Source organism: Streptopelia decaocto (genome assembly GCF_964273445.1).
Source record: "Streptopelia decaocto genome assembly, chromosome: 24".
Taxonomy (NCBI): Eukaryota; Metazoa; Chordata; class Aves; order Columbiformes; family Columbidae; genus Streptopelia; species Streptopelia decaocto.
Window position 1 is genome coordinate 1156119 of NC_138679.1, and position 20855 is coordinate 1176973.

Genomic DNA, 20855 nt, shown 5'->3' on the forward strand with positions numbered 1-20855 from the left:
GCTTTTTCTTAGTTTTGTTTGTGGTGCGTTTGCTTTTCAAGGGAAGGTTTTAAATGTTGGTGTTTAGAAAGAACCAGGAAAATGGTTCCAGAGGAAACCGGCCGTGCCGTTGCTTCGGCTTTTGGGGGTTTCTGTTACACGTTCATGTCGTTTCAGAAAGAAAATCAACACGCACACCAGCAAGGAGCAGTCTGTTTATTACCCAACATCCCAGAGTATTTATTATCCAACCTTCCGGAACAAAGATACTCTCCTTAAAGTGCTTTTTTTAAATTTGTAAATGTTTTTGTGAGCAGCTTTGTACAGAGGCCGCTCTCCGGGTCCTTTCAGCCTAGTGCTGGGTTTGCTGGGCAGGTCTTGAAAAGGCGCAGAACATTCACCCTTGAGGAGGGAAAGGATTCCTGGGACTCGGCCAACACTAAACTTACTCCATCCCAGCTACCGCAGGTAACTCCTCAGCACATCTGTATCCACGCAGCGTAGAGAACGAGCGTTGACAGCAGCACAGGCCCCTGTCCACACTTGCTGTCTACGCCTCTGCCCTTCCAACGGGTTCTTGTAGCGATTTAAAGGAAGTTGCTGTTGTAGAGAAGACGCCGGGAAACCGCAGCGAGCGTTACTCGCAGCTCTCGCACCAGAGCGACGGGCAGGGCAGCTGAGCACGGTTTGGAAAGCGAGTCTGGCTGGACAGACGCTGGGACGGGAGGTTAGTCCTGCTGGACCCGGAACGTTTCGTAGTCTTCTGGAATGGTGTCTGAGGAGGGGGAGATGAAAGGAAACAGAGATTAGAACTAGGAGTGAAAAATAGAATAAGCTACTGCGTGACATCCCGTTACAGATGCAAGAACAAATTGTAATAACGACTTGAAAGCAAAATGGCAATTTACTTGTATTTGACTTCGTATGTATTTGACTTTGCAAACGAACTCACCATTGCAGCGGTAACGCAGGTTTGACCAAATGATGTTCTCCTGGGAGAAGCAGAAGACGCCGAGCCGTCCCCCGCGCATGGTCGTGTCGAGGACAACTCCAGTGTCTGCTACGACTTCAGGGCCCTCGTAGAACCGAGCTCTAGAAGAGAATGAGCGCATGTAGGACACAGCCGGGAGCCTGGCACACCCGTGGGGACAGGGCTCCTCGGACACTCTCCCTCCTCTTCACCACGGGGACCAGAGACGCTTGTTTTGTGTGTCAAACTTCATCTCAGCCACGCAAAGGGAACCGAACCGCTCACCTGATGTACCCGACCTGAGGCCGGTGCTGCAGGAACCAGCGGTAGGACGTCTTGTCCTTCCAGCCGGAGTTGCGAGGGTCTTTCCAGAGCAGCTTCACCTGGTCCGTGGTGTCCCCCGTGTGCCACAGGGAATTGCGCAGATACTCGCCGGGGCCGGTTTTAGACTTCACTGCCTAACGCGGAGCACAGACGGGTCAAACGTGCGGATAAAGGACCGAGCGAGCGCAGCTGCTGGTCCCCAGCGGCACAGCAAAGAGAAAGGCAAAAATCCACTACCCAAAGCTCTTTTTTCAGTGACTTTTTTACCTTCAGCTGAATTCCAGGTTCTGCTACTGCCCGGAAGGGGTTCGCCTGCCAGTACGTCTGTTCCATCTGCTTCCACATCACCACGTAGAAGCTGGAACTGTCCTGGTAGCCGAAAATGAAACCGGCGTAGTCGTCATCTGTGGCGGTGTTGACGTGGAACGTGCCCTCAAAGTCCACTCCGTTGAACGCCGTGTAACCTGCAACCGGCAGGAAACAAATACTCTGTTCTACAACAATACGGAGACCCGTTTCTTGCCAGACTCAGCTGGGGCTGGTGGACTTTGCTGAGGCAAATCTGAAGATTCTGCCTGCTACAGAAAATGTTTTCCCAGGAGGTGGGTGGAATCGTAAAGTGGTGTCTGAAATACTTATAAAAGCTGCACTGAGAAGTGCGCAGTTTATCACAGAGGATTTTTCAATAGGATAAAATAAAGGGCCTCACCTACAGCCAGGCCGGGATCGCTGTTCATGGTCTGGACAATCTCCATGCCCTGAGAAAGATGAATGTTGACTCGTTAGCGCAGCTCCAAACGAACTAACTTGACTCTCGTTATGTGATCAGGAGAGGTACAGCAAGGGTGAGACTCAGATAAACCTGTGGAGTCTTTCAATTAAAACTGCGCCCAGTTTGGTCCGGGCTGGTTCTGGAGCAGGGTCCTACCTGGTTGAGGACAATCCAGTTGGGGTCGATCTGCGCGTCACCCTCGGGGTCCAGCACAACGGTCTGGAAAGCCCTGAAGTCGGTGAGCGTCACCTCGGCGTTCTCCGGGCACACGTCGATTCTGTCGATCACCATGTCTCTGTCAAAGTCGTCTTCGCAGAGGTTCCCCACCCCATCGCCTGCGAGCGGGACACGAGAACAGGAGTAACGAGGTTTCACTAATTAATTTCTCCTAACCCTGGCACCTGAGGTTTGCTCAGCGAGCTCTTGGCTCGCACAGTTAATGACGGCCGCATCTGTGTGATGTTAAGACACAGTCAGAGCTCCGGTAAACTCGGCTTTTGTCAGTTGTAAAGAAACCCTGAGGCATCTGCTCGCAGAGGTGCTGTGAACAGAAGAAACACCTCAAGTTCCAGATACTTCCGGAAGGGAACTTCTCCCAAATCTCATCCTGATCTCGGGGTTACTGGAGATCTGAAATGCTGTAAGACCATCTCAAGTCAGGACTAAGGAGAATTTGCCTCCTGCCTGTCTCTAGAGCCAAAGTGATGGGCGTTTGGCCACCAGGAATGGGATCCCTCCGCAGAGCGGACGCGCAGCCGCTGCTCTTACCGTCTGAGTCTTCCTGGGCAGGGTTAGGGACGAGCCGGCAGTTGTCAGGGCCTGGAGGTTTCTCATCTGGGATCCCGTCATCGTCGTCGTCATCGTCACATTCATCCCCCAGCCCGTCGTTGTCTGTGTCCACCTGGGAGCTGTTGGGCACCGTCGGGCAGTTGTCCCGCGTGTCTTGGTGACCGTCCCCGTCGCTGGCGGAGAAAACGGACAGGTCAGGGTTGAAAATCAGCATGCGGTGCTTTTCTAGGAGCTGGGATCCGCACCAAGGACGGCACTTGGGGATTTCAGCCTGGGGAACTCTTAAAGCTGATAGTGACACAAATAATAGATGAGAAATATTCCGGTCAAACTGCCACCGGCAGGTTTTTCTGGGATCTAAAGAAAATTCCGCTTCCCTTAAGCTCTGTCTTTTATAGGCTAAGGCTGAGCCAGGTTGCTAGGGCGCTGCCAACATGCACCTTTTCCCCCCTCCCTCCCCAGGATTTCATGGAACCTAAGGGTAATTTTTGCAGCAAGCTCTCACCTGTCCTGGTTGGTGTCGCAGACATCTCCCACGAGATCGTGATCAGTATCTTTCTAGAAAAATAAAGGCATAATAATTTAAACTTTCCATAGATCAAGAGGCAACAAAGAGAACAGTGGGAGAGCTCCTTTGGTCCAATTTACGGGTCGCCCTGTTGAATTTGAGCAGCGTTCTCTCTAAACACAGATGAGTGGGGTAGGAAGAGAGAAGCCCGGAGTGCAACGTGTCCTCTCTGGCTTGTTCTCTACCCCAGGACGTTCAATCGAGGGCCAGCGTTCTGTTCTGCGCATGGTGACGGTGAGTGACCTCAGGCGGGTGACACAGCGTTGTCTCGAGTGAGAGAAACGAACCCGTAAGACGGCAAAACGGGGAGCGTTTCCTGACCTGATCTGGGTTGCTGACGGTTGGGCAGCTGTCACACACGTCCCCTACTCCATCGCCATCGCTGTCCTTCTGGTCCGGGTTGGGGACTCTCTGGCAGTTGTCCGTCGGGTTTTTGATCCCTGTAAAACACGCAGAGTCGACCCGTCAGGGCAGCGCGGCCATTGAGGGCTACGCAGCTAAATCTCTCTTGGGTGTAAGATGTGGCAAATATCTAGGACAGCTGAGTTCACGTAGCATCAACAATTTCCATTTTTATGTACATTTTATGCACTTTAAATTACATCCTAGCAGCTATGGAGGGAGAGAGCAGCAGCAGCTGATCTTAAAATGTACCCCGGACATCTATATAATTATAAAATAAGTCAGGGTTAATGTTAGCTATTTGACATGGAAGATATAGCCAAGGCTGTTTCAAAGCCCGAGCAAGGACAGGACCAATCGAATTAGCAACCTGTGTGACTTCACTTCCCAGTTCTCTGCGTTTACCCACCCGCCAGCACATCCTGCCAGCGGGGAGCTCCGCACCCAACAGCCCGGATGCGCTGGAAACACTCTGTAAATAAACACGTGCAGCTCGGGCCAGCAGCACTTGTGATTTCTGGCTCTGTGCCCATCCAAAACTGAATCAGAGAGTCACACGATTGGGTTCCGCTCCTGTGGAGCTCCGGCCTCTGGCAGCCGGGACCTGCCGGGAGGGTCTCCAGCTGCGCGCTGGGGGGTTTCACCTCCCCGAGGCTGCTCTTACCGTCTCCGTCCATGTCATCGTCACACTCATCTCCCCTCCCGTCGCCGTCGATGTCCCGTTGGTCGTTGTTCTTCACTTGGCGGCAGTTGTCACACGCGTCCCCGAAGTTGTCCTTGTCGGCGTTGCGCTGGTCGGCGTTGCGCGTGTACACGCAGTTGTCCTGCGGGACAGAGGGACGGGTTAGAAGGAAGCGTTGCACGCTGTGACCTCGAAATTCACGTGACAGGTGGAGGCGGCTGCTCTGCAGGACCTCTGGGTGTGTTTAGGTATGTCAGGGTAAAAATCAGAATGCAAACCTCAGCGTTTAAGATCCCATCTCCGTCAGCATCGTCATCACAAGCATCTCCGATCCCATCCCTGTCTGCGTCCTCCTGGCCGGAGTTGGGGACAGTCATGCAGTTGTCCTGGAAGAGAAGCAGCGAAGGGGCTGTTGTGAAGCTCCGCGTGTTGTTTTGCTGGACTTCTGAAGGTTTGGGCCGAGGCCTCAAATCCAAATTGCCCAATTCTCCTCAGGCGTCCCTCCGGGAGACCGTTCCCAGCAAAACACAGGGCAGCGGCAGCTCACCTTGCGGCACTTCTTGTCAGAGCAGCGCTGCTTCTCGTCGGGGACTCCATCGATGTCCGTGTCCTTCCCGCAGACGTAGCCGTTCCCTGCCCAGCCCACGAGGCACTGCGAGACAGCACATCACAAAATGAGGCTGCCAGCGAGGCCCCGATGGCCGTTCTGCCTCCCAAAGCAAAGGCTTTACAGGAGAACAGCGCAAAGCACTGCAAATCCAGGTGTGCAACGCTCTACAGGAAGGATATTGTCTGGAAAAAACAGTTAGGCTCTAAAAAGCATTTTAAATAGCTCAGATACAAACTCTGCTTGTTCCTGAGAGTATAGAGACAGATGCAGCAGCAGAGCAGTTTGGCTCCAGCAGGCTGCGGAACAGCGCGTCCCCCCGCTCAGCTGCGTGCGGTTCTGCAATCACACCCCTGTAGCGCTTCAGGCAAAAGAAACCCAACCCAAACAACCAGACAAGAGCGGGTCTGAGGTGCCAGGAGCGCACGGTTCTCCAGAGAGCACCCACAGAGACCCTGCGGCAGCTGGGCTGCCGGGGGCGAGCAGGCGCGATCTCCAGGAGAGGGCAGTGGCAGACCCAGCAGAGCGAGCGGGCGCCGGGAACGCGGCGCCGGGAACGCGGAGCCAGCGCCAGGACGGCGGCTGGCGGGGGTTCGGCCCTTACCGCGCAGGAGATGGACCCGTCGCGCTCCACCACGCACTCGGCTTTCTCGTGGCACGGGCTGATCTCACCGTTGGGGCAGCGTCTCACCGACTGGCTCTTGCAGCCGGTGATTTGATCCCCGACAAAGCCGGGTTTACAAGCCCCGCACTTGTAGGATCCCTGCAAGAAAAAGCAAGAGGGAATTGATTGTAACGTGAGTCCTGGATTGCCACAGCGAACAAAGGCCCCGGAGCCCGAGGAAGAGAGATCCACACGCGCTTTCCGGTAATATTTACCCTCGTATTGATGCAGATGGAGTTCGGGACACAATTTCTGGCAGCACCTGTCTCGCATTCGTTGATGTCAGTACAAACCTGCCCAGGAAAACCAAAGCAGACATTAACTTTGTTCCTAGGCAGATACCACATCAGGTTATGGACTCAAGGCATCACTAGGTGTAAAGCAGAGCCCCTGACACACCTCACTAGGAGCCCACAGCTCAAAGTTTTCCTCCAGACAAGCTTGACCTTGATCCCAGCACTAGTCCTGAGCCCAGATGAGCTGTCACCCTCTGTGCCCGGAGCTCTGAGCCCAGCAACACAGCTCAGCGCCGCGCTGAGGGCAGCTCCTCACTCAAATGGGCAGAACATGGAGCAGGAAGGTCAGAGGCTGCGTCCTGTGAGCAGCCAGCGGCTCTACATGACACAAGTCACATGCCTGCCCTGCTTTGGGCAATATATTCTTATACACCTTACTAACACGATGTGGTTTGTAATTGTTTTCACTGTCGTCTGTCTGTAGCTGTGGGGGCTGCAGGCAGAGGCAGCAGCTCTGCTGTGTCCCAGGAATGAAGGGCGCCCCAGCCTGGCTTCACAGCCACAAAGGCGGCTGAGACGTAACGTTCTGTCCAGCCTAAACCCAGCAGAGGTGCGGGCTTGGACGGAGGTTCCTTTGCTGTGATGTGCCAGGACATCCGTGGCGAGTCCCTCGCTGCATCCCACCACTAAACCCAGGAATCTGGGACTTCCCTCCCATTTCTATGAGGGCTCCAAGAGCTTTGAGTGATGATTACAGAGGGGAAAGAGTTAACGGCTTCTGAAGGAGACAGAAGCATTTGTGGGCCTTACCTGCTTGTTGGCCCTGGCGTAGGCCAGTCCGACCCCTTGGACTGTTTGGCCGGTGAAGCCGGGCGGGCAGGGGTCGCAGTGGAACCCGGGGCTGGTGTTGATGCACTGGACCTTGGGGAAGCAGGGGTTTGCGTTGCACTGCGAACGAGAGAGGGTTTGTGTGCGGTGGGCTGGCAGCTCGCAGCGCTGGGCCAGACCCAGCTACTGCGCTTTTATTTTGAAAGAATAAACCAGAAACGCATAGAAGTTCCTGGCTTTCCTCGCAAGTGGAAAATGCAGCTTCCCCAGCTCAGTTGTTCTCCCAAGTTCCAGTATGTGCAGACAAGTAAAACAAATAATCTTTCAGGACTAATTCTTCTTAGGTGACATCAATTGCCCAGGCAAAGAGCTGGCTTGGCCTCCCGCCTCCCTTCCTGGCGTCCCTGAAGCCAGAGAACTGGATCATTTCTGACACTGGTTTTGAAAGGCAAGAACAGTTGTTTGTTTACTACTCTGGGAAGCGATTGTCTTTCCAAAACTGCTATTAATGCTTCATGTATTTCCTCCAACACTCTCATTTTCACTGAATTCTTCTGCTCTGTCCTGGCAGATGCGTTACAGAACAGAGCGGTTCCCACATTTGGGATGATGGTCAATCTCAAAATCTCTCATCAATCCTTTTAACTCCAGCGGGTTTTTAAACCGAAACGCTATAGAGGTGACACGGCTTTGAAAGACAAGAGCTGCTGGGTGGACTCATCAGTGAGCACAGGACTGTGGTTTGGAAACCGCAGAACTGAGGAGTCTCAGGGACGTGCAAAATTAATGGTTGAGTAAAGATCTGATCCACACAGAGAGGAAACTTGATGGGATGCCACACTTTCCAAAAACAAAATTAAATTAAAGAGTATCTGCCTAGCAAGGTTTGATTTAAAGGCAGAAGTAAAGCCATACGAGTAGCGTGGTAAGATTTATTGTATAAAGGACTATTCGGGAAGCATTTGATTCTGTTCCACACATAATAAATCTTATCTCTAACAACTCAGCAGCCTAAAAGCAGCTCAGAAGATCGCAGGACCAAAAGGGGCTGTTCTGGTCTCCCAGACTCACCTTCCTGTGTGGTACAAACCCAAAGATTTATTTAGTTGGAGCCTGTGTATCTTCCAGAAAGAACTGGGTGGATGTAAACCCAGCACGGAACAGAGCTTAAGGGAGGCTGAGATTTACATTTCCTTCCCGCGAAATGATGTTTCTGCTGAATTTCAGCTCCTGGGGGAACCGCGAGGCTTTTCTTTACAACCACGCTACAAACCCACACCACTCCGAGAGAAACGAGCCGGTTTTATAACATGCAGCCCGTCCCGCTGGGTTTTTACCTCGTTGATGTCTGTGCAGTGGGTCCCGTTGCCCGAATAGCCGGGGGGGCAGGGGCCGCAGCGGAACCCGGCGCCGGTCTCGGTGCAGGTCACGCCGGGGAAGCAGGAGTTGGGGAGGCACCTGTTGAACTGCGTCACGGTGATGACGGGGCCCGTGGCCTCGGTGTGCATGCCTGGGGACCAGAGGGACGTGAAACGGAGCTGTGGCTGCCCATCCCCACACCGCGTTCTTGGCCTTGTCCCCACAGCACAAGAGCATTCACAAAATGAACCCGTATGGGATGAAGAACTTCACCGAAGGCCAATTCCAAACTGGGAATGAACTCTCCCAGGATCTAGAATTGTCGCGAGTCTCCCACACCCACTACTGCAAGTGGCGAGGACACGTTTTCCTCCCAGTTTCTCCAGCTTAAAAGCCCAACATAAAACATGTGGAACGAAGCAAAACAAAAACCAACACTCTACCACCAACAGCAACAAAACCCTCGCTAAACAAGGCCTCCTCTAGCCACTGTTCTCTCTCTGAGAAATAATTGGAGAAGCACACGAGTGCTGTGAGTCACGTTGTTCAGCGCCCGACTGAGAGAGGCTCAGAATTCTACAGTAAGGAATACGGGAGGAGAACTCGTATAACGCAGAATAGCAAGTGGGGAAGGCAGAAATCAAGTGCCAGAACGTTCGGGACAGCTTTACGAGCCAATTATTAAAACAATTGCTGGGGATGAATGCGTTTCTGTGCTGCGGCTCCCCAAAGCTCAGGCTAATCTCTTTTCCAGCAGAGCTACAATCTCTCCAAATGCAGCAATGGTTGCTGCTCCGCCCTTGGAGCGCACTGGCAAATCATAGAGCATCTCCAAGAACCGCGCTTGCTGAAAGATGAGCGTTTTAGAGCTGCTTCTTCACCCTGCAATAGCTTAGCTGCCACGGAACCATGAGAACAGCATGAACACCCATCCATGTGTGCAGAATGTCCTGTCAAAAAACCCCACACTTTGCTAATATTGAGTATTCCTCTGTGACACTCAGGTTAGTTGTGAAACGCTCAGGTTAACTGTGAAACAAGCTCACAGGTGGCATTTCACTGCTCGTTTGGACACGGGGGTATGAGGGACTTGGAGGAGGCAGCTGCACACAGGACTGGGCTCCGTTACTCACCACAGGCGTCGCACTCCATGACTGTGTTCTTCAGGAATGTTATCTCCTTAATCTATAAGAAAATAAGAATCACCACTTAGCCAGAGGCCGAGTTCTGCTCCCACGCAAACCAGCAGCCGCACTGCCAGGAACCGGGGGGCTGAGACCGCGCAGCTGCTCACACACAAATCCGCTCTTGCCCCAAAGTCCGCGCTGCAGGTTTTCTGCAAGCTGAGGGGTTTGTACTCCCTGCTTTCAGTCGCTTCCCACCGCAGTGTTTCCATAGGCTAACTTGATCATATTGTCCTATTGCAGATGCAAGAAACGCTTGAATACACAGAAACAAGTGTCATAAAGAAAGAGGAATCTCCTTTGTTGGGGGTTTGTGCTGCAGAAGAGCCGGAGCAGCAGCCCCGGCGTCCTGCTCCCCTGCAGCCCGGGCACCGCGGGCCAGGCCACAGGAGGCTCCTCCCTGAGCCAGTTCTGCAGGTACAGGAATGATCCCTGAGGCTGCTGATGCCACTCGAGCCCTAACGCCCTGGACATGTAGAATCTATTCAGGAAAGCTCCCCCCTCCAGGCTTTGACCTCCTCTCGGTTCTTCCAACTTGCTTCAGCAAAGAGAGAATCAGTGCAAATCAGTTCTTTTGGTGAAGAGAGGAATACGGGCAGGCCCAGGGAAGCACGTCAGTCCCAAGCCAACATTCACACAGCTCTGCAGCACCTCAGCAATCCCAGCAGAGTCCTGTCCTGCAAACGCCTTACCGGCCATCTACAGCTCAGCGCCGCGCTCCCGCACCCTGCGGACCACTATTCAGTCATTTCACTTTGACAAGAGCTCCTACCCACGTCTCAGTGCCAGCTCCCAGGGAGGAGAGCACGTTTCCTCCATTCTGTGTTAGATTCTCTCCTCCCTCCACCACAGCCCAGGGTTGTGTATTTTGAACAGTTAATACAGAGACAGGTCTAATCCCCACAACATCTGCCATTGGAGCGGGTGACAGAGAGCAGAGGGAGAGCTGGGAGCATGGCTAACGAGTATCAGCGATTCCTTTGTGCCAAGAATCCTTCAGCCTTTGGCTCGGGAGGGCAGATCTGGCCTTTGCCATCCTCATTGCCAACACCCCGAGGTGCTGAATCAAGGAAAAGTAAATTTTAGGCAGAAATGATGAACTGCCACCTTGGCTCTGCAGGGGGACTGCAGGTTTGGGTTTTGAGTTTTCTTGAAAGCGCTGTTGAGAAAAAGGCCACGGATTTAAAAAAAAAATGAGGTGGCAAGAAAGAAAGAACAAACTAAAAAGCTGCGTGGAGAAGCAGCGCTGAGCTGGAAGGGAACACTGGAAATCATCGCGCGACGCTGCCAGGAACCATGTCTGACCTGATTCCTAGTAAACACTGGGTATTTATGCAGCAGCCCGAAATGTGGGAGTAGCTCAACGCAGCAGATGTTTTTGCAGATAGAGGCCGCCCAGCGTGCCCTGGCGCCGAGGCCCGGCCGCCGCTCGGTTATCTGGCGGGCAGGGGCTGCGCCCTCGGCTGCCGCAGCGGGCGCAGGGAGAACAGGACCCTTTCTATGCTTTAAAGTGTTGAGCAGACGAACCAGCATCTCCTCGTTCAAACGGGAAAAGATCTAAGCTCCAAATTCCCCCCGAAACGACTGGAGCCAGAAAGGCTTAGGATTAAAACAACAAGAGGAAAGAGTGAATGCAGAGCTTGTTTAGGCTCCGTACGACTTCCCTTTCCAGGACCCTAATGGATGGCTGAAAGGTCTCTGCCATCTTCCAAGTTTGGACTCTCTACTGATCTCACGCGCCCACAAAACCAAGGAAAAAGTGACTTGTTTTTCCCTTTCAATATATACCCACCCCGCGTGCGTGCATTTTGTTTTGGAGTTCATGATGTACGCTGGTTTTCAGCAGCCGTGGTTCTAAGCAGCAGGTTTGGAATTCAAAGGAATCCACTTTGTGCCAGAATTATGGCTCTGATTGTGAGACCACCTCTTGATCCTGTTTCCAGAGCAGGAATTCTAATGCTCCCTTCACCTCAAGTGCCCCTGAGCTCCAGAACTCAGCAGGTCGGGCAGAGGACCCAGCGATGTCTCTTGTGCAGCATAACGGAAGGAATGAGATCCCTTCCTCACTCACCTGCTGCTTCAACAAGTCCCGAACTTCCATTAGCACACGGTTAGTTTCTCTCATCTCTTCCAGCATTTCTGGCCCGACTTCACCTCCTAAAAAAGCCAAAGTGGTTGGGGAAAAAAACAGAAGAGCCATTAGCAGCACAAACCAACTGATATTATTAACTTCAGCTTAATATTCACCATCCAGACTCCTCCGCAGCAGTGCCTGGCAGCTCTTAACTAGAAGCTTGCTCGAATTAATGGAGATTTGCACGTGGAGTAGAACTTGCTCTGGGCAGGACAGCGATAATCAGCTTTGCCTGCCCATAGGTACCAGTTACCCTCAGCAACCCAGCCGGCCGGGCAGTCGGCACCGCGGCCGCTGTTCCTCTGGCGCGGCCTCCGCCGTTCGCACATCACAGGAAGGTTTTGCTGCCAAAAGAAGCACATTAATAATTCAGCGCTGGGGAAGCTCTGCGCCGGCTCTCTGGCAAACGTGCTGCCGAGCACCGACCGCGGCAAACCGGCAGCTCAGCCGTCGCCTCGCCTGCTCTCGGGGCACCGAGACGGGTTCTTTTTGGGGAGTGGGAGTTTCAGCCTGGCGTGTGGTGGCGTTGGGACACAAAGGACACATCTGGTCGTCCACGCAACACCACAAAATCCCATTTAAGCTACGCTGAACAGAGGATATAAATCATCTTACAATGTCATCTAGGGCAGATTAACATGAGTTTTCCCTCCCATCTGCAGAGTCTGGGCTTGCCTGCTCCTCTGAGACATGCTAAAATCTGGTCTACACTCCAGCTTCGCTCAACAAGAATGAATGGAAGCAGCTCGTTGTTTCTAGAATTATGTAAGTTTTAAGAAAACCTGAACCATTTAAAACCACTTGGACACCGAGTTGAAGCCTGGTGTCCTCCTGTCTGCCCTCAGAAAGTCCAAGCTCATTCCTCTAGTTTTCTCCAGGTTAATCAATCCTCTCACAGAAGTCAGAGCCGGCCTAGAGTGCAAGCGAACCTTGGTGAAGAAAGGGGAAATGAGCTGGAATTTGGGCTCTGTCCCCTCAAACATGAAGAATTTGCCGGTGCCGCGGGTGGGGGGTGAACCCAGGCTACTGATTTGGGACAACTTGGGCATTGTCGTGTGACAAATGAGCCCGAAAGCCTCGCGGGTCGTCCCCTCCCAGAACCAAGAGGACTTTGTGAATATTTGTAACCTCTCCAAAACATTTTGGTTTGGGAACTGAATTGCAAGTACCACAAATGTGTCGTTCGAAGACAGAAAGACTGAATTAAGTGATGTTTCTTATTTTCTTGAAAACAAGGAGCTTGCACATGGTTTCTGACTTCAAAGGGAGGTTTGGAATAAGCTCTGCACAAAGGCTTCAGGCAGCTCCTATTCCTGGGGAAAATTTTCCATCCCCAATAGCATGATGTAATTTCAAACAAAAGTTTGGGGGTTTTTTTTATTAATATTCAGATTCCCAATAACGATCTGACCACTCAGGAGCGATTTCCAAAGGAAATCTGTGCACTCGCACCATTCCCATGACTCCTCCTGCACTCGTTCTGTCTCCGGGATCTCTGGGACACTTGGAGCTCCCAGATCCTCTCGGAGCTGAGGATCCAGAGAACTGGAACTTTGGTAATGAATTCAGCACGACCACGCTCCTAAAGGTCAGGATTGCCCAGCCCTGTGTGCACAGCAGGGAGAACACCCACAGGACATTCTGTATGACCTGGGTTTTAACCTCCATCCCATGCAAAATGCAGATTCATGTGAAGCGTCTCTTGTAGGTCATCACAGAACACAACTCTGTTTCCAGCTGCCCCAGAATAAATGGGTTTATTTAAAAACACTTCACTGCTCAGGAGGGGAACTGGGAAGAAAATCTGAGACTGAACACTGAGACAGTTCAGCTTCAAGTTCCATATGAAACTACAAAATCCCTCAGCGCTGGGATTCAGTAGGTGCAGTTCACTGTTACCTTCTGCCTCACTCCCTCCAGCAAAACAGAATTTTCATAAGGGTCTAGAAAGCATACGAGCCCAGAAAATATAGAGATAATTAACATTACTTACCTATTCTTCTCTGCTGACATGATGCAAAAGGACAGGAGAGGCAGAGGAGGAAAGCAAAGGCCAGAGCTGCGATCATCTTGCTCTCCCCGGGCACTGTGGATGTCCCGGCTCCTCCTGCAGCGGGTTTTAACCTGCAGGTTCGCCTCTGCTCCCCATTAGTGTCTGTGGTTTGCTATTTATGAAGGCGCATTCCTTCCTCTGAAGTTCTCATTCTGCGATGCTGGCCGGGGTGGACGTCATTGCTGGCTGCTGCTCCGGCGAGCGTTACAAGAGTAAACAATATGAGAAACTCATCAGGAGAATACTTTCATATTTTTTTTTTAGACCAGCTTGCACCAAAATAGGTCAGAAAATTCCAGAATTAAATGGATTCTTTGGGGATTGTTTTTTTTCTTCATGGACACAGGCTCGGCAGATGATTCATAGCCCCGTCCCGCACAGATTTGCCTTCTAAAACTGCTCACAAGATCACAAAAGCGACATCTGGACTTCACTGGGGCTTCAGAAAAGGCTCTTGAAACTCCCAAAAGACAGTTTCACCACTCGCACCCGGGGTAGAATCATTGAATCACCTTCCAGCTCCAAAGAGGAGCTACCGCATCCTGTTTCGGAGAGGGATGGGGCAAGAGTACTGATGTTCTTCTTCCCCCCCAGGCCCGTGGGAAGGCAGGACGCGGTGCAGCAGTGACGGCACGACAAGGACGGTAGAACCTGTACTCTCACTGTAGCATTTTCCACCAGTCAGTCTCCATCCAGCACTTTCCACCAGCAGACACAGCGCGGATTGAGAAATCCACCTGGAACAGCCAAAGGAAACCCGCCCAAAGAAAACCTGCGAGCTGCTGCATCAAGGAAATCGGAGGGAAACGGTGAAAAAGGTTAGTCTGCAAATGAGCGAAATTCTTCATCACACGTTCACACTGTTTGGCTGTGAAATCTGCCAGTCACACAACACCCCTGGGGACACAGACAGGGAAGCCCCAGGAAACAGTAGCTCAGTCTTTAAAGTGTCAGAGCAGTGGGATCTTTGCCCATTTACATACAGATTTTCTTTCTTCTTTCTCATTTTGACCTCAGACCTCCCGTGTTCAGGAAAACTTCCCACCCTGCGGCCGTGCAGAGTTTTGGAGGCAGCCGGCTGCAGCCTCGCAGGCGCTGCTGAGCAAGCATGTTCGCTAAAGTAAGCAAATAAATACTATTAGCTTTCTGTGACGAGGATGTGGCAGCAGACAGATTTTACACTTTCTTGCACCAAACAAATATATACTGAAAATTAATTTGCATGTGTTACCTGGGTACCAGCACCAACTGGCAGTTCTGCGGTAGTTGGAACGGGTAGTTCCCACAACTGGTAGCGTGGTGACAGAATAGTGCTTATTATTGCTCACAGATTCTATTAGTAAATGAAATGAACCAAAGCGTATTAAATCCATATGACACCCATTTTCAATATCTGAACAAACTGAGGCAGCAATCAATGTATCTTTACATTCTTCTAGAAAGCCAAAGCCATTTCTCTTTAGCCTGAGACAGCCTCTGGGATCACTGCTACTCATTGACGGCAGCAAAATAACTGTACAAATGAAAATGTAGCTGGTTTCTGCAGCGCTTTCTGGAGTTGAGCAAGACACGGTGAGGTCATTCCTACCTTTATTTTCCTTGGACTCACTTTATACCTGTCTATATTCAGATCTAAGGCCTGGAAATCCCTGTAAATCACTGCTCTAACACAGTCAAACACGGAGCAGCAGACCAGTGTTTGGTCATCGCTTGGTCGTTTCTGGGTGCCTGTGATTCTTTAAAAAGGCCAAATTCAAAAAGCTGATCTAACAGTCTGATGGGAGCCATCCTCCAGATTTGACAATATATTATTTTTAAGCATTAGTGAGCAAGAGATAGTGTTTATTTGGGCTTCGGGGTCCAAGTGTTCCTGTATTCTGTGCGGTGCCAGGTTGGTGACACCTTTTTTTCCTGACTGCAGTTGACATCACAAATGACAGCAGCACACAAACAAACTGCAAAAAGGAAGAGCTCATGCTAGTTTAAAGTTTAAATGTTTTTCCATCTCTGTGTTGTTAACTCGTCTTTGCCAAGAGAAGGGCAAAAGTCAGAAGGAAAAACTTATTTTTCAGTCTTGTAAGGTCAAGTTCTAAAAATAAGTGAAAAACACCTACACCCTCTGCAACGGCATGCTAAGTGTTTTACAATGTTTCTTATATATTAATTGTGGTAAGATTCCTAATTATATAAAAGGTGACCAGCAAGGATTTCACAAAACCATCTCCCTTTCCTCGCAGCAGAGGATCAATGGTGCCAGTGCCACTCTTCACAGAATCCCAGAATGTCAGGGGTTGAAGGGCCCTGGGAAGCTCATCCAGTGCAATCCCCCATGGAGCAGGAACACCCAGTTGAGGTTCCACAGGAAGGTGTCCAGGCGGGTTGGAATGTCTGCAGAGAAGGAGACTCCACAACCCCCTGGGCAGCCTGGGCCAGGCTCTGTCACCCTCACCCCAACAAGTTTCTTCTCAAATTTAAGTGGAACCTCTTGTGTTCCAGTTTGAACCCATTACCCCTTGTCCTGTCACTGGTTGTCACCGAGAAGAGCCTGGCTCCATCCTCCTGACACTGCCCCTTTCCATATTGATCCCCAGGAATGAGTCCCCCCTCAGTCTCCTCTTGTCCAGCTCCAGAGCCCCAGCTCCCTCAGCCTTTCCTCACACGGGAGATGCTCCACTCCCTGCAGCATCTTGGTGGCTGCGCTGGACTCTCTCCAGCAGTTCCCTGTCCTGCTGGAACTGAGGGGCCACAACTGGACACAAGATTCCAGGTGTGGTCTCCCCAGGGCAGAGCAGAGGGGCAGGAGAACCTCTCTGACCTACTGACCACCCCCTTCTAACCCACCCCAGGTCCCATTGGCTTCCTGGCCACAAGGGCCCAGTGCTGGCTCATGGTCACCCTGCTGTCCCCAGGACCCCCAGGTCCCTTTCCCCTCCGCTGCTCTCTAATGGGTCATTCCCCAACTTATACTGGAACCTGGGGTTGTTCCTGCCCAGATTCAAGACTCTACACTTGCCCTTGTTCTATTTCATTAAATGTTTCTCTGCCCAGCTCTCCAGCCTTCATAAAGCCTTCTCTATCCTGTTCTTAAATGGTTTATACTCCCACTTCAGTCTTGTCCCACCTTTCTACTATGTGCTCCCAGACAAAATGAAAACCTGCTTTCAAAAGTTTGCAAAACATCATTTTACAGCTTGATTATATACAAATACTTATTTCATCCGTTGCTAAAACACAATCTCAACAAACAGGATTCCTAAATGATCTGTACTTAGAGTTATTTGCAGTCCAGAGGTAACAAAGTTTAGGTATTAACTGATTTACGTAAAGAATAGCACTGATGCTTTATAGAAGACAGATTCATTATTTGAAATAAACACCTGAATTGATGCAAATATTGCACACAAAATCCATCAGTCAATACCTGAAAACATCCCCACCCCGTCCCCGTGTGCCTCATCCCTTGCAAGATGCAATAATCCATTATAGGTTGTGGTTTGCTATGTGTCTGAAGAGTTACAGCTTGCTGCGGTCTGGTTTATGTCTCTGACTCTGAATTCCCGGGGATTCGAGGCACTGCAGCTCACCCGAGACCTTTTACAAGTACTTTTAATGTTTTTTTCATTAAATCAATGGCAATCTGCAATGACAGAGAATCAAGCCTGCAAAATATAATAAATTGACACGGCTCCGTGTGTGCTTTTAAATTTATCATTCATTCATCTTGTTGTTTTCTACCCTGCTAATGGAATTTGACTAATGGCAGCAAAGCCCTTTACATGAGCTGAAAAACAAAAGTCCCCCAAGTCACCGTGACAATAGGCAGAATAGCGTCAGCTGGGCCACGGCCCAGCACGTGGAGCCAGCAGCAAAGCGCCCTCTGAGGAAAGGTGAGGAGGGGCTTCCCAACGCGGGGGGGGACACCCCAAAAAGAGACCGACGAGCTGAGCACCAGCCACACTCTGGTTTCCCCTCAGCTCCAGACCCCCAGCCAGCAGCAAGAACGGAACCAGCACGACCTGAGGAGGGGGTTTCCAATATTTTTGCTGTCAAATGCGCATTTCGTAAGGAGGAGACGCTTGTAAGCCAGCAAACGTATATTGAGAAACCGCTGCCTTTATTGCCCCCTCCCCCCTTTTTAAAAAATGTTTTAAATTCAATGAAAAGAGGGCAAGAAAGGTGCTGGTCTGAACATCTCTGTGTGTGTCGTCAGGACAGACGCCCTGAGCCTCTGGACGTGACCCAGGAAGCCACCAGCACCATTCAGAAGCAGCTCTGCTCCCACAAGCTTTTGTTTCTTGATCTCCCTAATGAGATTCCCGACAACATAACCCATTGGTAGCAACCAAAGAGCTAAATGGTCTGACTTTTTCTTGCCACAGACTCCTCTGAGGAAGAATCCTGCCCCACGGATGTGGAACAGAACCGCTTGGAAGCGCAGCAGCTCGTGCTGAGTCACACCAGGCGAGTAAATGGGACCTGGAGGCCAAGCTCATGCCAGCACTGAAATAACCAACCCGCCTTTCTGTGCTGAAGAAGGTGAATCCTCATCCACAACTTCTGGCTGGGAAAGATACTAAGGAAAAAATGCGCATTCATCTAAAATAAGTGATAGTACACATTGCCTGGGCAGCCTCACCGCGCTGGACGTGGCTGATGTGCCTGAGGCGACGCATCCGCCCGCACCGGCCGAGAACACGACACACGATGACACAGGAACTCCGAGAAACTTCTGCAAGAGAAGAAAATATCCAATAACTCAAGGCCCTGGATGGTGGTCTGGACAGAGTCGGGTGGTCTGGGTTACCAGATGACTTAGTAACTAGTAGCTCCATCAAGGGAGTCTCCTCAGGCCAGAGATGGGACTGGTGACAAAGCCACAATATATGTGCACGGTCTGCACAGAGATGGGGCTACAAAATCACCCTGAGCACTGTCCTTCATTTAAAATGCGGTGCAGAACCTCCCAGCGGCTTTCTGAGTTTCGAGCAGCTCATCTGTTGTCTCTAGAAAGGCCACAGCGCTGTCAAGCGTTCCGCACTCCTGGGTCCCACACTGACAATCCCACCCCTTCCAAAATGCCTGAGATATTGCGTCAGCATCGCCCTGTCTGCAGAGAACTAAGACACCTGGAACTAAGATGTAGTGTTTTTACAAGACCGAGGGCAGGAGGCCAATGGAAGAGCCCACAAGTTTCATAGCGGCCCCGGTTCAGCTCTGCTCTGCCTCTCCTTTAACCCCGGAGACGAACGGGAAGGCCAGGGGGCTGGGACGCGGTGACACGTGCAGATGAAGACGAGCTGCGTCCCATCCTGCCCGTCCCCTCCGGTAACGAGCCCCCCAGATGGGGCGCAGAACGCTGCCAGCGTCCCGCTCCCCGCGCCGCCCGCGCCAAACCGCCCCCCGGCGGTGTCGTAATCGCACACCCGAGAGGGCTGTTCAGACCTTACAGGAAACATCTCGCATTTTTTCCTTTACTATTCATGCCATTTTCTATTAGGGACAATAAAGACAACTAACACTGGATTAAGCTCATTTGCAACAATGAGCTACTATTGCTCCAGGAGCCAGCGGGAGCTCAGATTCGTTGAGGGAACTGGGAATAATTATCCGAATTGTACTGGAAAAAAAGAAGACTGAAGGCTGTTTTGACCAAAAGAGATGCAAACTGATGTGATGGTTAAGCCATCACTTCTCGCTGGGAATTATTGTTGGGAGTATCATTAATGCTCAGAGTATGTGGTTTTTTCAGTCAAGCTGCTTTGGCCCTGGTCTCCCTTTCTGGGTTTTGCTACTAAAAGACACCTCCCAGAGTCATAATGACAATAACAGTTTTACCGGCTGCTTCCACTCGCTGCTCAGTGCTCACTAAGACACTTCCCAAAACTCCTGGGGATGGCAAACCTTAAAAACAAGAGCTCTGCTAAGCACTCTGTTCCTTCTTTCCCTTTAAATTATGTACATAATTCGTCTCCGTGGTCAAACCTTCGCGTTGTGCAATCTGGGGGTCTTCGGCAAGGGTGCAAACAGGAACTGTGTCACTGCACAGGGACTGGACGTGCTCAGTGCTCCGAGGTCGCAGTGTAGGTGGGCAGACAGCACGTATGCTGCTGAGCAGCCTCGGGCTCTCCTGGGCAGCGCCGGTCGGTTTTGGTCCTGTACCAGCACTTCTTACCTCAAAAAGACACTTTGGCATTGACCCCTTCATAGGCAGAAAAGCAAACCCGAGGGACCCTGGGGAACCACTCTGGTATCTTGCTGGAGCTGTCTGCACATGGTTAGTCCGGTAGCTGTACATAAATGCACATACTCTGTATGAATAACACTATTTCTGTATCATATATACAAGCATTACATAGATGAGCATTTGCTGTCCTCACATTACTGCCTCCTGCCCGCGGTTTGGCACACGCCATAAGCCTTTTGCCATGTGGCTTCACAAAGAATTCAGGTTTCCATCGCGCCTTTCAGCAAGGAAGATCCCCAGGAACTCGACAATCTATTCATACCTAATACCACCAGAACACAGACACCTTTGGGACAGACAGCGCAGCCAAATACATAACAGAACAGGAAAAAGAAGGGAAACGTTTGGCTGGGGACTCCAAAGCAAACCTTGCTGTTTGTAGGGAGCCAGCGAGCGGTTCAGCGTCCCCTCGCGAGACACCCGCGCTGCCCATGGTCACATCCCCAGCCCAGGAGGACTGAACGCCGCGGCTGTTCTGCCCATGGTCACATCCCCAGCCCAGGAGGACTGAACGCCGCGGCTGTTCTGCCTCACACGTGTGAAGTGGTTAAGCCGGAGCGGCCATTCTGATGCCGCGTCCACAGACCACAGAGCTCGTCCTTTCTGCGGGCACCTCGAGGGAACAGCAAGACATTGTCCAGGCCTGGAGTTATATTAAGCAAAGCCGTTCAGGTCTCCTGGATATACGCAGCAAAACGCTGCAGCTTTTTAATAACTGTTGATTCAAGAGTAACGATCGCTCTCTCGACATTTCCTCTCTTACTGACTGCAACAGGGGCTGTTTTTTCCCTCCCATTTGATGCTTTTCACATAACCTCTCCATAGCAATTAGCTCTACTTGCTTGCATTAATAAAAATCCAGAAGGAAGATATCTAGTGGGATTGAACAGCTGGAAATAAGCAAAACCAGCCCCAAGAAATCAGGTCTTTTCAGGACACGGGTGATCAAAGGAGCACTGTTGAGGTACTCTGTGAAACTGTAATTTGGAGTCAGCTGTTTGCAGGAGACATAAAGCTCCTCACTGTTGGAAAGCAGGGTTAACTTTCCCGAAGATGAAGA

At 51.2% G+C, this 20855-nt stretch overlaps 1 protein-coding gene and 1 long non-coding RNA gene across 4 annotated transcripts; both read right to left on the minus strand.

The window, feature by feature from the left end:
* Window positions 1-181: 181 nt before the first annotated feature.
* Window positions 182-14637, minus strand: COMP (cartilage oligomeric matrix protein). Of its 3 annotated transcripts, XM_082072334.1 has the most exons (20): window positions 13492-14600; window positions 11752-11842; window positions 11436-11521; window positions 9314-9365; window positions 8159-8331; window positions 6804-6941; window positions 5973-6050; window positions 5698-5856; window positions 5034-5138; window positions 4765-4872; window positions 4469-4628; window positions 3724-3842; window positions 3340-3392; window positions 2814-3007; window positions 2202-2380; window positions 1983-2031; window positions 1541-1737; window positions 1235-1407; window positions 932-1071; window positions 182-754 (listed from the first exon to the last, which is right to left on the minus strand). In XM_082072334.1, exons 2-20 carry the CDS (start codon window positions 11825-11827, stop codon window positions 708-710), a joined length of 2286 nt encoding a protein of 761 aa, XP_081928460.1. In that variant the 5' UTR covers window positions 11828-11842; window positions 13492-14600; the 3' UTR covers window positions 182-707. The 3 variants fall into 3 exon arrangements, with proteins under 3 accessions (XP_081928460.1, XP_081928459.1, XP_081928461.1); XM_082072333.1 differs by lacking the exon at window positions 11752-11842 and having other exon boundaries at window positions 13492-14637; XM_082072335.1 differs by lacking the exons at window positions 11752-11842; window positions 13492-14600 and adding an exon at window positions 11612-11630.
* Window positions 14638-17243: 2606 nt separating this feature from the next.
* Window positions 17244-20269, minus strand: LOC309449853. Its single transcript, XR_014186008.1, has 2 exons — window positions 19534-20269; window positions 17244-18280 (listed from the first exon to the last, which is right to left on the minus strand). It is a non-coding gene; the product is annotated as an uncharacterized lncRNA (long non-coding RNA).
* Between the last annotated feature and the right edge of the window lie 586 nt (window positions 20270-20855).